At 43.2% G+C, this 17993-nt stretch overlaps 1 protein-coding gene across 1 annotated transcript in view; it reads right to left on the reverse strand.

The window, feature by feature from the left end:
- Positions 1-16493, reverse strand: part of XDH (xanthine dehydrogenase) — a 79599-nt gene extending 63106 nt beyond the window's left edge. Inside the window, exons 1-5 of the mRNA XM_032172121.2 lie at positions 16452-16493; positions 7733-7790; positions 4883-4979; positions 3080-3188; positions 86-212 (exon numbers count right to left, since the gene is read on the reverse strand). Of these exons, the coding sequence (XP_032028012.1) occupies positions 86-212; positions 3080-3188; positions 4883-4979; positions 7733-7790; positions 16452-16493 (433 nt within the window). The remainder of the gene's footprint in view (positions 1-85; positions 213-3079; positions 3189-4882; positions 4980-7732; positions 7791-16451) is intronic.
- Between the last annotated feature and the right edge of the window lie 1500 nt (positions 16494-17993).

A 17993-nucleotide genomic window follows, 5' to 3' on the forward strand; every position in this document is an offset into this window, starting at 1 on the left:
ATGCTTCACACCCTGGCACTTGCCCTGACCTCTGCAGGGCCTCGTTTGCCATTCCACCTCCTAGGCTGTGCCTGAAGGCCCGTACCTTGGAAGGCATTCTCAATCTCCTCCATGGTGGGTTCGGGCTGATTCCGGAGCAGTGTGTACATACTCATGACGATGCCAGGGGTGCAGAACCCGCACTGGGAGCCGTGGCTTTTGGCAATTCTCTCCTAAAAGGTACAGATGACATAGACACCTGGGATGGCAGAACCCTCCCAGGCTCCCCAAAGGACTTGACTGGAGCCAGCCCATGTTGAGAGACAGTGGGAGTAGTAGTCTCTATACAAAGTCAAGCCCCAGTGCCACCATTTACCAACTGTGACCTTGGCCAGGTTCCAAGCCCTCTGAGTCTAGGTTCTTCATCTGTATGATGAGGACCATCCTTGTAGTTACCTCTAGAGCTGCGATGAGGATTAACTGAGATAATTCATGTAAAACCCTTAACACTGTACCTGCATATAGCAGGCAGTCAGCCAATGTTAGCTATGACTAGGAAGGTCCCTTCAAAGAACAGTGACTATCATAACCAGAAGGCAACTTCTGAATGGATTGGGTGTGGCATATGACAGAAACAGTCAAAGGTGATGTCTAGATTTTTGTCTTGAGCCATTGGGTGGATGGCTTTGCCATTGACTCAGATGGGAGAAGACTGGGGAAGGAAGCCATTAGGAGAAGAGTAGGGTTTTCTTAAGTTTGAGATTAGACATCCGTATTGAGATGTCAAGTAGGCAATTGGAAATGTAAGTGTAACTTCTGAGGAGAGGTCAAAGCTGAAGTTGTAAATGCGAGTGCCATTGGCATGTGGACAACATCAAACTCATGTAGGGAGAGTGTAGGGATGAAGAAGGGGAGGGGCCCAGGTCAGGGATCAGGGCACTGCAGCAATTGGAGACTGAGCAGAGGAGGAGCCTGTGTGGAGAGAGAAGGAAAAGCCAGAACCACAGTGTCACACAAACCAAGAGAAAACAAATAAATGGACGAGAAGTGGAATCTGGGCTGGGCGCGGTGGCTCCTGCCTGTAATCCCAGCACTTTGGGAGGCCAAGGCGGGTGGATCATGAGGTCAGGAGTTTGAGACCAGCCTGGCCAATATGGTGAAACCCTGTCTCTACTAAAAATACAAAAATTAGCTGGGCATGGTGGCGTATGCCGGTAGTCCCAGTTATTTGGGAGGCTGAGGCAGGAGAATTGCTTGAACCCAGGAGGCGAAGGTTGCAGTGAGCTGAGATTGTGCCACTGACTCCAGCCTGGGTGACAGAGTGAGACTCCGTCTCAAAAAAAAAAAAAAAAAGAAGAAGTGGAATCTGGCTCTGTAGCCTATTTGTAGCCAAAATACGTGCATTAGGAATAAGAACCTGTACCATTGGACAGGGAGGATTTTAGGTTGATTATACAGATACGACCTGATATGGTTTGGCTGTGTCCCCACCCAAATCTCATCTTGAATTGTAGCTGCCATAAGTCCCATGTGTTTTGAGAGGGGCCCTGTGGGAGATAACTGAATCATGGGGGTAGTTCCCCCATCCTGTTCTCATGGTAGTGAATAAATCTGACAAAATCTGATGGGTTTCTGTTTTCACTTAGCTCTCATTTCTCTCATCTGCCACTGTGTAAGATGTGCTTTTCACCTTCTGCCATGATTGTGAGGCCTACCCCAGCCACATGGAACTGAATCCATTAAACTTCTTTTTCTTTATAAATTACCCACTCTTGGGTATGTCTTTATCAGCAGTGTGAGAAGAGACTAATACTTGGCCACTATGTTTAAACTATTTATTCTTTCTTTCATCTGTTTCAAAGAAAATAACAAGCCTTAATTAACCCTCTCACATCTCCTTCAGATTGGACAAGTTTAGTAATTTCCCCTCTTTCTGCCTAAGAAACAACTCTATAGATGGGAAGCAATACCACCCCGACCTGGCTGACCTCACACGACTGGCCCAAGATGCCATTCCAAGGAATAGAACCAGCCACTCCGCGGGAGGCTCTGGCTCCATCGCCTGAATGACATGTCTCCTCAAATCATCAAGGGAGGATTAAGACCTGGGCCAAGCTCTGGTAACTTTTTTTTTTTTTTGAGATAGAGTCTCGCTCTGTCGCCCAGGCTGGAGTACAGTGGCATGATCTCGGCTCACTGCAAGCTCCATCTCCCAGGTTCACGCCATTCTCCTGCCTCAGCCTCCCGAGTGTCTGGGACTACAGGTGCCCGCCACCCACCCGGCTAATTTTTTTGTATTTTTAGTAGAGATGGGGTTTCACCGTGTTAGCCAGCATAATCTTGATCGCCCAAAGACCCCAAGTTTCCTCAAACAAAATGCTTTGGAGACAATGGCCGTTCCTTCCAACAGGGCTCTACTCCCCTTTCTTTCCACTCAGCCTAAGAGCATCCTGATTGTCACCCCAAACCCATCTCAGATTATTACTGCCCACTTGCCCCAGAAGTGTTTTGGATTTCAACGCATTTTCAGGTGGTCTGATACCATCAAGGAGAAAGCCTTGCTCAGGCACTAAATCTCTGTCATCTTATTTAGCACTTGCTAACCTCCATTCTAATGAAGGCGGAGGCCTAGCAGTTTACATTTGTACTATCTGTGGGTGGGAGGTAAGGGGTACAGAATTACCATTGCAGGGAGTCGGTGGGCTTATAAACAAGGGACACAGATAATTAAAATTCAAATCTGGGAAGGCTGGGAGTTTCCTAAACACACTCCAGAAAAAAGTGAGGAAGCTCCTCTGCATCTCTTCCTCCAAGTTCTGGACTGGCCTAGCCACCAGATTCAGTTGACCTCTTGGGTCCCTTGAGGTCATGCAATGTTATAACCAACCAGCTCACAGGATGGAGCTTCAGGCTTGAGTGTTTCTTCTTTTCACCTCACGGTACCCAGAGGAGATGGGGAGTGGCCAGGGTGCAATGCCTCCTTAGATTAAGCAGTGAAACTCTTCCCAACAACCCAAAGCAAGTCTGCAACTTTGGCATGAGCCTCCCTGCAGAGGAAACAGCCTGATCTCAAGAGCACAGCTCCCTTTCCTCTGTTTACCTGCACAGGATGCAGCCTCGTCTTGGTGCTTCCTATTCCTTCCACAGTTGTCACTGCAACATGGTGCAAGGAGCAGATGGGGGCCAGGCAGGCATTGGCAGAAAAGTGGCTAGAACCCCAGATTAAGGTCATTCCATTTATTGTCCACTCAGATCATCAGAATGGGCCTGACGGTGGGCTCTGGAGGACTTTGTGAGGCTTTATGTTACGTCTCTCCGCTCCCATTTATGTTCTTGTCTCTTCTACCAGTGCCCTCACCTCTCCACTGAAGACTCTGGGCAAGGAACAAAAGAAGCTCTCCTTGTAGGCAAAGCTGAGCCCCTCCAGAGTACTGTGGGATCAGGCATCAGAGCATCCTCAGCCTCTGAGCAGGAGCAAGGGAGCCAGGGTCACTTTCAGTTGCCTCTTACTCAGCCTGAGGCTGAGTCAAGAGGAAGTTTATCCGGCAGGCTGCAGCCTTAAAGTATGCTTCTGCCTGCAGGGCTGTTCCTTAGCCTCCAATCACTTTGCTTCCCTGCATTTCCTCACCTCTATTGCTTTCATTTCTCTGTGGGGAGAGGGGGAAGAAACCCCCAGGCAACATGAGACACCAAGCCCTTAGCTAGAACTTCCTGGCATTCATCACTCATTCACTTACATTCAGCATCAGTTATTGAGTGCCAAACATAAGCCAGGCACTCTGCTGAGGGCTGGGAAAATAAAGGTGAATAAGATGAAAGCTCTGCCCTTCAATAGCTGCAGTCAGCTGAGAAAACCGAAGCCCATATGAAGGTGCAATTTAAATCTTGTTAAAGTAAATTAAAAAGGAGACCAGGCCTGAAGACTCAGCAGACAAAACCAGTTAGGCCTCATAAGTGACCTAAACTCTGCTTGATTTGCAGCAGAGTCTTAACTTGAGCTACTTCTTACGAATATCTTTACGTAAAAAACAAGCCTTACGATCAACCAATCAGAAGTAGTCAACAAACTTCTAAGTATAGAACTAGGGACTTTCCAGTGGGATAGACCAAGTAAGGCAATTGTATAATTGTAACCAATCAAATAATTTCTTTGCTTTTTGCCTGTGTCCATCCTACAAAAACCTCCTGCTTGCATTTCCCTGGTGGAGCTCCTGAACTGCTTCTATTTGGAGCTGCTTGAACTCATGAACTGTTGTTTTCTCAAATAAACTGTAAAAATTGTATCATGCCTCAGTTTACCTTGGGAATGCTGTGCACAAGGGACTATGGGACCAGCACAGTCAAGGGGCACCTAACCCAGCCCTTGAGAGATCCAGGATGGCTTCCTGGAGGTGGTGATATTTTTGCCCAGTTCTAAAGAGCTAGTAAGATTTAGCTGGATAGAGAAATCCTAGGAGAACTTCCCAGCTTAAACAAAAACCAAGCAATTAGTGGGCCTGTGTCATTGGTATTTCACAATTGTCTCTGCTTGAATGGAGTGCTGGGCCCATGGTGAGAAAGAAAACCGGAGAAGAAACCTGGGGCATACTGTGCAAGGCCTTGCCCACTAAGCAAAGAGATTTTGTCCTGGGGGCAATGAAGAGCTATTGAAGGGTTTTATAGAATGTGATACAAACCTGGATTTTAGAAAAGTCATTTTATCAGCAGTTCGGAGCCTGGTTAATATTATAAGCCTAGAACATACTTGCTAAGAGATCATTCTACAGTTTTCATGTGCACAGATTCTCCATAAAAACAGGCTCACACATGTGCACATACACACACATACACTCATGCACTCCCTCACAAGCTGGTCTTGCATCGCAGCCCCCACGTGGGTGGTCAGCCAGCAGGCAAAGGATACACAATCTTGTTCTGCAGAAGATCATACTTGGAGAGCATCACTGTGCAAGCCCCACAGCCCCCCTCTCCACAGCCGAGCTTGGTTCCACTCAGCCCCACTGGGTGGTCAAGAGTTAAGGAGAATGAACTCAGGGAGAGAAGTCTGCTGGGTTGCTAGGAAATGCCTGGGCAGAGCTGTGGGCAGAGCCATTCATTCCCACACGTGCTCAGGCCCCTCAACCCAGGAAGGCAGCAGGCCCACTGGCCTCCTTATTCAGAGGGGCTGCACTGCACCCCAGGGAGGCAGGGAACAGGGCCATCTCCACTGCACAGAAGAGCAAAGGCATCAGGACCCCATGGACAGCACCCAAGTAGCATCTCTTGGGACATGAGTTCTAGTACTGGTCAGTCCTAGAGCCTTCTCTTGGGTTGAGGTCTTCTATATGTGAGCAGGTAAATCATACACCTGAGCATACGGGGCAGTTCCCACATCACTCCCAGCTGGGCACACCATGAAGCTGCTTGGGCCAGAATGAGACATTGATCTGTTCTGGGATCTCTGAGTCCTCGCTTTTCACTCTGAACTTTTTGGGCTGATAAATCCCCAAGAATCAAAATTAGGGCTAGACCAGAGGCTTTTGAATATTTGGCCCAAAAGATATGTGAATGGAAATTAAAATAGAGTGGTTTTTTTAGGTCCGGGTCCAATACTGGGCCACACTCTTAAATATACTTGCAGAAAGATCATCTGCTACTTTGAATTTTAAAAGTGCATAACTGGTAAGCTATTCTAGAGAACAGCTATTGTGGAGGTCACTTTCCCTGAGTCACATGGCTGCTTCTCCCTCAGACCTGCAGGCCTCTAAGCCACCCACTACCTACTGAAGATGGAGGGAACTGAGGGTATTATCGCCTGGTCACTTCTCTCATTTTCAAGACAAAATTTAAAAACAATGATATAACATCTTATTTTCGAAAAGCACTTACACCTAGATACCAGTTTGACCTCCAGAATGATTTGGTTAGCAGGTAGGAAAGAAACTTCCTCATAGATTTAAAAAAACAACAAACAGACCCAAGAGGTAAAGTGGGCCACACAAAATGACACAGGAACTCATGTTGCCCTGCCGGTGTGGCCCCATCACAGCCATCTGACTCCAGACCAGGTGAGCTCCCTTCATCACGCTCCTTCCTTCCCAGCACACCTGGGAAGGTTTTCTGTGTCCTAGTCAGGATATATGCAGCTATCAGCAGGTCAAACAACTTTGGAGGCACCCGAAGATGAATGGTGGCACCTGAAGATGAATGGTGGCAGTACAAAGTCTAGCAAGGTCTTCTTCCAGCCTGGAGACCTTTCTGGAAGCTAGGGTAAGAGTCAAGGCTGGAGTTTTCTCCCCCATCTGGAACTCCCATAAATTGATTCTGAACACAGATAGCCATAAGCTGCAAGGTCATCCTACTTATGTGCCAACTTTCAGTTTTGCATTTCATTTAAGATGTGACACAGCCAATTGCTGTGATAAGGAATTTCTGAGGCTTCTGGGCCTTCAAAACTACAATGGAAATGATTAAAAAATTAAAATTAGTTTTATTATTAGAAAGCTAAAATTGATCTCAATAATCTCTGAGAATGAACCTCTCTCCCAGGTAGATGGGCTGTAAATAGAGTTCCATGCAATCTCCTGATCCGATCCAGTGACACTTTCGCTCCCCAACACCACCAGGTTTATCTTCTGTGAAACTCCAGATACACCTACTTAAGGTAAAAAATCCAGAACAAAGTACACCAAAGCCAACCACTGTACTGTCTGATAGGAGGGGAGCAAACCAGAGTGAAAGCATGGGCTCCAGTCTCATTTCTGTGCGTGGTGAAATAATCCTTGCTGTCCCCAAATATGTCACTGGAAAGACCCACTAGACACCCCCGCTGGGAGAAGGAGGGTTTTGTTGACAGAGGTCAGGATGAGCACAGTCCTGCTCACAGGCCCCCTGGAGAGTTGCCAGTGCAGGTCAGAGGCTGGGAACACAGCTCTAGGCTTTGGTGCAGTCTCCATCACTATTTCCCCAGAACACACTAGCAAAAGGCAGGTCACTTCACATGTCAAGGCCTCAGTTCCTCTTCTGTGAAAAGGGAGTGTTACGCTTCCATGGGATTCCTGTGGAGATTGAGGTGAGCTGCACAAATCGCTTTGAATCCTGCCTGTACATAGGAAGTGCTCATTAAATATTAACTCCAATTATTATTATTGTTTTAGTTCCAGGGTCCCAGAATACTTCCGATACTCAGAACTAAAGGTAAAGGGGCTTTTCCAGAAGCCCCGCCCACACTGAGTGAAGAGTAGCACCCCAGTCTCTCCAAGGAGTACCCCCACCCTCCAGGGCTCCCTGTTTGCTGTTTCTACAATGAATACTACCTGTACAGGATTCTTACCTCACGCATCCTTTTCCCAATAGACACACCTTCCCTTGCTTCCCTCCACCTAGGCAGAGCTGGAAACATTCCCCAGGAACTCCATTTATGTATTAAGCAAATGTCACCTAAGGAAGGCCCCCGTCTTCCCACAGAGGAATGACCATGAAGCTCACCAAGGCTAATGAGGGCCTTTCTACAGGCCCTGGATTAAACCTTGGCATTACTAGAGTCTTAGCTGGGAGACACCTCGAAGATCACCACAAACAATGCTCTCATTCAGTAGCTAAGAATTTCAGATTACAGGTGCAACTAAAATGCAAGTGTCCCAAGTCCTAATCCAGCGCTTTTTCCTCCACACCTCATGGCCACCCCACCAGTCACTAGGAAACAATGTAAGGCCTAGAGAATCAGTCACCATTGCCCCCCTTCTCCATCACTCCCACTCCAAAGTCAGGATACACTTTCTTCTCAGATAGGCCAAAAGGGTTGTCTCTGGATCTGCATTTTTCTCCACCACCTATTAAAAGAAATGAAAGAAAAATATATCATAGGTATACTTAGTCATCCTTCTGCAATTAATTTCTTCCTTCAGTGTCTCACTCAATAATTTGTAGAGTTAGTGGGAAGTGTGATATAGTTTGGACTCTGCCCCTCTAAATCTCATGTTTAATTGTAATCCCCAGTGTTGAAGGTGGGGCCTAGTGGGAAGCAATATGATCATGGGGGCAGATTTCTCATGAATGGCTTAGTGCCATCCCCTTAGTCGTGAATTAGTTCTCACGAGATATTTAAAAGTGTGTGGCATCACCCGCTTCTCTCTCTCTCTTGCTCTTACTGGCCATGTGATGTGCCTGCTCCCACTTTGCCTTTTGCCATGAGTAAAAACTCCCGGAGGCCTCCCCAGAAGCCGAGCACATGCTGGTGTCATGCTTGTACAGCCTGCAGAACTGTGAGCCAATTAAATCTCTTTTCTTATAAATTACCCAGCCTCAGATATTTCTTTATAGCAATGCATGAATGGCCTAATACAATGTGCTAAATAGATCGTGAAAACTAAGGTATTTTTATGGCAATTCCACAAGAATGAACCTATAAACTACAGCCAGACTATGTATATACTCAAATCCTTAAATTCTAAAATTATACCTCAATGCCCACCTTGGGACCCACCGCAGAACACGTAGGCATTCCACCTTCCACACTGGCTCAACCAAGGCAAAGTCCCCTTCAAATCAAACCTGTCATCTCATTTCAACTGCTAGATCACACTTGTGAATTTCAGGGGCCTCTGAGAGCATGGCATGCAGATCTCGGACTTTGCCTTTTTGAGTATACACTCTCAGACCCGGCATGTGACTGTGGAAAGCCAGTCTGTTGGCCTGTGCTCAGAGCAGAGTGTTGCATGTGATGGGTATTAGTCAACACTAATACATATCAGAAATGAAAGAGAAATCCCAAACCAAAGATCCATCTCTGGGTTCAATAAGGTGGAAAAAGGGGTCTAGAAAGTGTGATGTCAGTTCCCACTGTGAATTGTCAAAGGAAATCTATGAAAACCCATTTCAGTACTCCTCACACATTACCAAAGCTTAAAAGGGTGTATATTATTGGGATAATAAAGAGAAAGAATTCATGATAAGGTTTTTGTTGGAGGGAACTATACTACCCACACCTTCCTAAAGGAGAAGGGGAGGAATATTTGCCTCCCACCTCAAACTTAGTGAGGGGGCTTGCTTTGTGCTACATAAAAATCTAACATGCCACCTTTGCAGCATCGGAGAAGAGATAGGCTTAACCAGAAATTAATACCAACAATGACAAGTTTAAACTCCTCATTAAACTTAAGTTGGAGAGGTGGCTGTGCTGGGGTTGGTACACACTCCCAGAGCTTGGTAGAGCAGAGGATGTGGAAGTGTTGCCTATGGATGTAATGCAAGCCATTCATGAGATAAAAAGAGCTGGCTTGGAGGTCTTTAAATCATTTGCCAAAATACAGGATAGAGGCTTCAATAAAGAGAGACTGTGTGGAGTGGACTTCCCCAAACTGGAGGCTGATGGAGAACAGCAGCCTGAGAAAAGTGCATCAGTTGTGTCATGAGACATGCATGCAAATATTCCCTGTGGTGGCCCTTGAAGATCCTTGAAGGCCATCACAAGAAGAATGAAAGGGTCAGCTCCAAACACCTAAAAGGCTCAGAAAGCCGGAAGCCATCTTACAACAGTACCAATTAAAGGAGAACTTTCTTGCTATCCTCACCACGCCGCCCTGAATTAAGACTGTTTGGCAACTTAAAAATAACCATAAGATTTTTTATTGACTAAGAGTAATAAAAAGTGCATGAAACTGCCAGAATTTGCCCTTTGAATAAAGTTCAAAGGAAAGTAGATGAAATTAATTTTCTTATATGATTACGCTCCATGAGTCCAGCTTATTCAATATCCTGGTTACAAATCATAGAAGAAATCATAAATGCACAAAATAGCAATCTTTATCACCTTTCTTGTAGACGACAGTCAGAGCCTCCTAGCTTACTACCACATTGTTCATTTCTCCTGTATTGCAATTCTGCTTTTATCACATCAGTTCCCTGCTCAATGCCTTTCATGACCACCCACATATTCAAGGTAACATCCAAGTTCCTTAGGCTGTCTTTCAAGGCCCTTTTCAACATATTCCCAATCTTCATTTTCAGCCTTTCTCCCTTCTACTTCCCTGCCAAGCTGGTCATCTTACTGCACTAGAAATACATTTTATATCTTCTAACTCCTGTGCCTTTGACTATGCCATTTCTCTTCCACCTGCATTTTGACTTATCGGAAGACTTCAAACAATTTCTTCATAAAGGCTTTCTTTATCACTCCAGCCACAAGTGGATTGCTATAGAGAATGACTGTACCACACTCAAGGTGTGACAGCAGGATTACCACGGTGCACTCCATTGAACACTCTCAACAGGATACCAGTGGGTATCCCAAAGGAAAAACATTTTGTAGGGAAGTGAGTTAAGGAAATGTTGGGTTAAGCAGATTGCTCTGGTAAAACTCGAGCAGCAAAAGAAATAACAGCCATAATGGGCTATAATACATTAAATACAATTAAAACCTATGAGTCCAAATAGATAGAGTCAACAAACAAACAAATGGAAGATATGGAAAAGCTCTTCCTGGCAGAAGAATGTCATCTAATAAATACGATTGGTCATCTTGTAATCAGCACAGTTGATCCAGTTAAGAATCATCAAGGGAAATTAGTACAGCCACTATGGAGAACAGTTTGAAGGTTCCCCAAAAAATTAAGTATAGAGCTACCATATGATCCAGCAATCCCACTGCTGGGTATATACACAAAAGAAAGGAAGTCAGTATATAAAACAGATACCTGCACTCTTATGTTTTTTGCAGCATTATTCACAGCAGCCAACATTTGGAAGCAACCTAAGTGTCCATGAACAGATGAATGGATAAAGAATATGTGGTACATATACACACTGGAGTGCTATTTAGCCATAAAAAAGAACGAGATCCTGTCATTTGCAAAAACATGGATGGATGGAGCTGGAGGTCATTATGTTAAGTGAAATAAGTCAGGCACAGAAAGACAAACTTCACATGTTCTCACTTATTTGTGGGAGCTAAAAATCAAAACAATTGAACTCATGGAGATAGAGTAGGAGGATGGTATCAGAGGCTGGAAAGGGTAGTGGGGGTAGGAGGAAAGTAGGGATGGCTAATAGGTACAAAAAAATAGAAAGAATGAAAAAGACCTAGTGTTGGATAACACAACAGAGTAACTACAGTCAATAATAATTTAACTGTACATTTAAAAATAACTAAAAAAGTATAATTAGATCATTTGTAACACAAAAGATAAATGCTTGAGGAGATGAATACCACATTTTCTATCATGTAATTATTACACATTGCATGCCTATATCAAAGTATCTCATGTACCCCATAAATATGTAGATCTACTATGTACCGCCAAAAATTAAAAATTAAAGGTCTTTCCATCTCCCATTCTTCTCTTATCTTGTGGTTTTTATGTAAGTGTTGCAATGAGCCATCAGTGACTATGCGATCAAGTGTAATACAGAACTCCTAAAACTCAACAACTATAAAACCCAATTCAAAAACGGGCAAAGGACTTGAATAGACATTTCTCCAAAGATCTACAAATGGCCAACAAGTAAATGAAATGATGCTGAACATCACTAATCAGAACTATAATGAGATTTCACCTCATACCCATTAGGATAGCTATGATCAACAAACAAACAAACAGAAAATAAGTGTTTGCAAGGATGTGGAGAAACTGGAACACCTGTCCACTGTTGGTGGGAATGCAAAATGATACAGCCACTGTGGAAAAATAAGTAGGATGGTTCCACAGAAAAGCCAAAACAGAACCAGCATATGATCCAGCAATTCCACTTCTGGATTTATACCCAAAATAATTGAAGTCAGTGTCTCAGATATTTATACACCTGAGTTCATGGCAACGTTATTCACAGTAGCCAAACTGTGAAAGCAACCAAAGTGTCCATCACTAGATGAATGGATAAGCAAAATGTGGTACATCCATACAATGGAATATTATTCAACCCGAGAAAGGAAGGAATTTTTGACATATGCTACAACATAGATGAACATTATGCTAAATGAAATAAGCCAGTCACAAAAAGACATACTGTATGATTCCCTTTAAGTGAGGTACTTTAGTCAAATCCACAGAGACAGAAAAAATGATGGTTTCCAGGGACTGGGGGAAAGGTAGAATAGGGAGTTATTATTTAGTAAATTTATACGGTTTGTCTTAAAAGATAAAAGAAGTTATGGAGGTGGATGGTGATGATGGTTGCCCAATATTATGAATGTATGTAATACCACGGAACTGTACACGTAAAAATGATTAAGATGGTAAATTTTATGAATTTTACCATAATAAAAATTATTTTTAAAAAGCATATCAATGGATACTCAAATTAGTGGGTGAAAATTTGATGAACAAGAATTTGTGTCATTCCAAAGTATCTTCTCACATAGCCTCTATTAATTATAAAGGTAAAGAAAAGTTATCTTACAGTGAAGAAACTTGGTGGATAACACCTTAGCCAAGTCATCAAAGTTCGCATCACAAAAAAGACCTAAAAACTGATGTTAAAAAAACAAACCTAATAATAGAATGCAGTGAGAAAAACACATTACTTCTGTGGCATTCCTGCCCCCCAAATGCAGACTCTGAATCTAATTACAAGAAAGCATAATACAATTCAATGTGAGGAACATTCTGAAAAAAAAACTGGCCTGTTCTTTTCAGAAACACCAATGTCATGAAAGGAAAGCTGAGGAGCTGTTCTAGATTAGAGGAGACTAAAGACATGGCAACCAACTGCAAGGCGTAATCTTGGATTCCAGGCTGGGGCTGGGGAGTTATAAATGCCAGTATTGGGAAAATTGGAATACATTTGCATGAAGTTTATAGTATTACACCAAAGCTAAGTTTCTTGATTTCTATAAATGGACTACAGTTTTGTAAGAATATATTTATTCTGGCCAGGTGCGGTGGCTCACGCCTTTAATACCGGCACTTTGGGAGGCCGAGGTGGGTGGATCACAAGGTCAGGAGTTCAAGATCAGCCTGGCCAAGATGGTGAAACCCCATCCCTACTAAAAATACAAAAACTTAGCCAGGCATGGTGGTGGGTGCCTGTAATCCCAGCTACTCAGGAGGCTGAGGCAGAGAATTGCTTGAACCCAGGAGGCGAGGTTGCATGAGCCGAAATCGCGCCACTGCACTCTAGCCTGGGAGACAGAGTGAAACTCTGTCGCAAAAAAAATAAAAAAAGAATATATTTATTCTCAGGATAAGAGGTAAAGGAACATGATGTCTGAAACTTACTGTCAAAAGGTTCAGAAATCTATCTTATGCTATATATTCATTTATATTATGTACATTAATATATAGAATTATTTATATCCTTATAATACATACATGTGTATCTGTGTGTGTGTCCAGAGCGAGAGAGAATAATAAAGCAAATGTGGCAAAACATTAACAGTTGGTAAAGTACATTAAGGGTATTTAGTATTTCCTTGTATTCTTCTTGCAATTTTTCTTTAAATATAAAATAATTGTAAAATATAAAGTTAGAGAAGTAATTTATTTACTACAGAATTTCTCAAAGTTTTAAAAATTCATCCACTTATTCCATCCACACTAGTTGGACACTTACTGTATACCATGCACTGTGCTAAGTGGTTTAAGAATATCCAAGAAGAGCATCTCATGCTGCTAGTTTTCTGTGAAATACATTTCAGAAGGTATTACTTTGTCTAATTATAATCCATCTCTCTAACTAGTATATGTGCTCCGGAATGGCAAATGCCTGATCTTAGAGATCTTATTCCTCCAGTGCATATCCTGCTATCTGAGGCCTCAGAAGGAGCTTGATAAATGTAAACTATGTGGGGAGTGAGCAAGTGAATGATGAATGAGTGAGTGAGTGAGTGAGTGAGTGAGTGAGTGAGTGAGTGAGTGAAAGTCACCATGAGGATCTCTGTAGCCGACACTCACTTCTTGTGGGAATCACTCCTGGACAGCTTTGGCTGCACCCAACCTGCTAAATCCTCCCAGATTCTTCCAGATGCCACAGTCTCAGCTAGACAGAGTGACTACTCAGAAAAGCTAGAATGCTGCCTTGCAAAAAGGCTGTCATTAAAATAAAAATAAAATACTGGACAGCTCTTTCCCTTTGACTCTGACTCTAGAACAAAAGAAGATGTGAATGAAAACAATAGTTATCAAGGCTCATCACCACCACAGAAGGCCCTAGAGGTATTTGACTTTTTGCATCTAACACCTTCCGCAGGACCCCATTTAGTGAAGCCAGAGTCCTGGACGGCGGTACAAAACAAGGAGAGGAGTAGGCTCACATTTAAAAACCAAACACTGCATGTTCTCACTCATAGGTAGGAATTGAACAATGAGAACACTTGGACACAGGAAGGGGAACATCACACACCGGGGCCTGTCATGGGGTGGGGGGAGGGGGGAGGGATAGCATTAGGAGATATACCTAATGTAAATGACGAGTTAATGGGTGCAGCAAATCAACATGGCACATGTGTACATATGTAACAAGCCTGCATGTTGTCCACATGTACCCTATAACTTAAAGTATAATAATAAAAAAAAGAGTCACTAAGTTCTTACAGCTTCTTTGGTAACTACTTTTCACAATTCCTGTAACAAAAGGTCTAGAATATCTTCCGAATAAAAATGAGGACAACTTTCTCACAGCTGCCATTGTTTACCCAGGAATTCCCTTGCTTGGTCTTGTTTTTACAGCATTGCTTTCACATAATTACTTTCTGCATTGCCCCTCTGCCTTTCTTGCAGTTTCTGAAGATGCTACATCATTATAAATTACAAACATGGATACTCATCACAGAAACTGGCAATAGTAGAAGCTTCTAAAAATAATAGGATTTGATGTGATGGTACCATCTAAAAATTTAAAATTACTCTCCTAAAGTGAAAGTAAAATGCAAGGGAAAATAATTTTCCCCAAGCCGGATTTACCTTGAAATTCTTCTTTCTAGATTTAGTGCATAACAGCAAGCCATCCCTGAAGAAGAGCAGAAACTTACACTTTCACACGTTAACCACTGGTTTGGTTTAATAAATAATAAAACCTTACAGTAAGACATGACCTTGGAAATCATTGAATCTAGCTGTTTGCCCAATGTAAAAATTACTAATAAAAATTCCAGAGATGTCTTTGTGTAAGTAGCTCTCCTAGAAAGCCAATTGCACAATGGTTTCCTAGATTTCTACAATGTAGTTGCTGAAGGAAAGAAGTTGTTTGAAATGTTGGATGCAAAATCTTACACCTGAAAGCTTTGCCCTACTTCTTGGGTTGGTACCAGGTGCCAACCCTGAAAAGGATGCAGCTCAGAGAGGAAACTCTGAACCCAGAAGAACATGGCTGTCCCCATTCCCCAGCACTTCCCAAAGGCACCACTCAAAGAGAGTCCATCAATCTTTGGAGCACCGATGTTGAAACAGTCCGTGAAATTTCTTTTACAGTCACCCAAACACATCCTGGAAATTTAAGACCTAGGAGTCCTGTGAAGCACATTATTGTTCTTGAAAATTACACCAAAAGTCACTCAAAATTACATCAAAAGTTTCTCAACTCAATGCAAAAATGCCAATATAGAAAGACAAATAAAATTGCCCTTCTTTGGGGGACACTTTGGGCACATTCATCACACACAGTCCACACAGTTAGTTACAATGTGCAACTATGGGACTATTTTACTATCCTTTTCATTCCCAAGTGGGAAGTTGAACAGGTGTGAGCATCTCAGCAGTGTTGTAAGAGGGCAAATGGAGGCTAGTGACCGTGTAATATGCTTGCCCCCTCTCTCCCTGCACCACATTAAAATTTGCAAAGATTCTCACTCTTGTCCAAGGGCTGGTACCCATGTCACCTTCCCTAAGTCCCTGTGTACCAATAAGGTAAATTCAAGTAGGTAAGAGATTTGCAACTTACATGTAGAACTCAGTGTGTGTGGGTGGGGAGTGGGGGGAATGCGGGAGATGCCCTTTATGAAAAAAAATTGTAGTTTGCCACAAGGTGTCAGTATATGTCACCACACAGTGAATCAAGACTGGCTGTTAAACCTATATATATAATATATTAGATTCAAAGGCTGCATACATCTTATATCCTGATAAAAGCAGGAAAACACATTCCTGTTCCTTCTCTCTGTAAAGAGAGCAATGTAAATTTTAGGATATATTTGATTAAAGACAGAAATAGAAGTGTGGTGATGATCTCAAATCTCACCTAGAACTCAACTCCCCTTTCTCATTCTTTGCCAATCTCCACTACTGCAGAGAGTTGGCAGCTAGCTCACAGATGCCTCTCTACTTGCCTCTCTCTCTCCCTCATTCTTTGGCCTGAGTATCTTGTCTGTGCTCTAGCCCCAAGAAGGTCTTCTTCCCTAATGTTACCAAAATGCAGCAACACCTTTAAAGGGAGAGAGAGAAAGACAGGAGAACAAGTAAGAGGGAACAGGAAAGAGAGAAAACAAGATATGGCTCTGCCAGAGGACACATTTCCCCTCCCAGGGAGAAGGGACACAAAACCAAAGGTCAGCTCCTACTTACCTTTCTGCCATTCACAAAGAAAACCAATTCATCTGCTGTCATTGTTGCAGGTTGGGGTCCCTGAACCCCAGGTACCTCACTCCTAAGAGACACTGGCAGGTAGTTATCACTGCTCTGTGACCTGAAACTTATGCCTCCCAATAAAATGAAATAAGGTCCACCAATGGGAGGGAACCAGCTCAGAGCTTCAGGGCATGAAGAGTTCTTGGCAAAAGCCACTGGTTTACATAATCAAGGAAGTGCAAACAATCATACACAGCAAATTACAATCTCCATACCTGTGTCAAAGAGCACAGGAAACTACATCCAGATATCAGTAAGGTTGTTGACTTGGCACTAGGTGACTGTGGGTCTTGGGCACTGCTCTCATGAAACCTGCTTCATCCTCCCACTTGCTTCAAGATAGAGAAGGGGAAGACAGAGGAGGGGAAGGACCATTGTCAGAGTCACTGCTAATAGAGCTGATTCACACCCTCTGTGTCTACATTTGTCATTTTACCATTCAGGTTTACAGCAACACAGACTGACTGCATGAATGCAAGAGTCATTCTTTCACAGCCTGGTGGAGTAGAGAGGTCACAGGACATGGAGCCCCATGAACCTGACTCAAATCCTGACATTTGACCTCAGCATGTTACTTACTACCTTCAGAACTCAGTTGTTTTCATCCTGTACAGGATCATAGAATGATATCAAGAATAGAAGAATGAGGGACAAATGACATTTTGGGAGTGCCTTGTAAATTTGCAAAGAACCAAAACATTTATCACTGTTGAAAAGATATCTTCAACATCTCAACAAATAAAATCCTAACAGCAAACTATGTTTGAGATTTGTCTTTTATGTGTTTCTCTCAGGAAAATATCCTTGACAAGTTGTCAGAGTAACTCATAAAAGTATTTCAAAACACCAAAGAAATTAAAATGCTCATACCACATAGTCATAGGCTACAGTAACACATAGCTGAAAACCTTTCCCCATCCAATATCCATTAACTTTCAGTGTAAACACAGATGTGCACGTCCGCTGGAGCAGCACTAATGGGCTCTCCGCAGTCCAGCACCCTCCCAACTGCCCCTACCAGTTCTTTAGTTCAACACACACACACACACACACACACACACACACACAGAGACTAGCATTCACTCTGGTCTTCTTCTGTCCTGTAATGACCCATACAGTGGCTCAGCCAGCCTTCCTTAAGTAAAACACCTCCCCTACAACCCTAGCAGGCTACCTGAAGGGGAAGAAAGGAGTATTAGGCAGATGTACTTGATATAGCAACAGCTTAGAGAAACTGAAGACTGCCAGGACAGCCACACAATCAACACAATGCCCCCTCCCACCACAGCCTTAATTTAACCAGGAGATGAAACTTTACTTGTTGGTTGACCAAGTATCCCAGTTTGCCCTGGACTATCCTACTTTTAACCTTGAATCCCTGACAAATGCCTCAGAGATCCTAGTAAATCCTTCAGTCCAGGGCAAACTGGGATGGTTGGTCACTATAAAACTGGTTGTTGGCTGGGCATGGCGGCTTAC

This window comes from Hylobates moloch, unplaced genomic scaffold, assembly GCF_009828535.3.
Source record: "Hylobates moloch isolate HMO894 unplaced genomic scaffold, HMol_V3 SCAFFOLD_13, whole genome shotgun sequence".
Classification (NCBI taxonomy): domain Eukaryota; kingdom Metazoa; phylum Chordata; class Mammalia; order Primates; family Hylobatidae; genus Hylobates; species Hylobates moloch.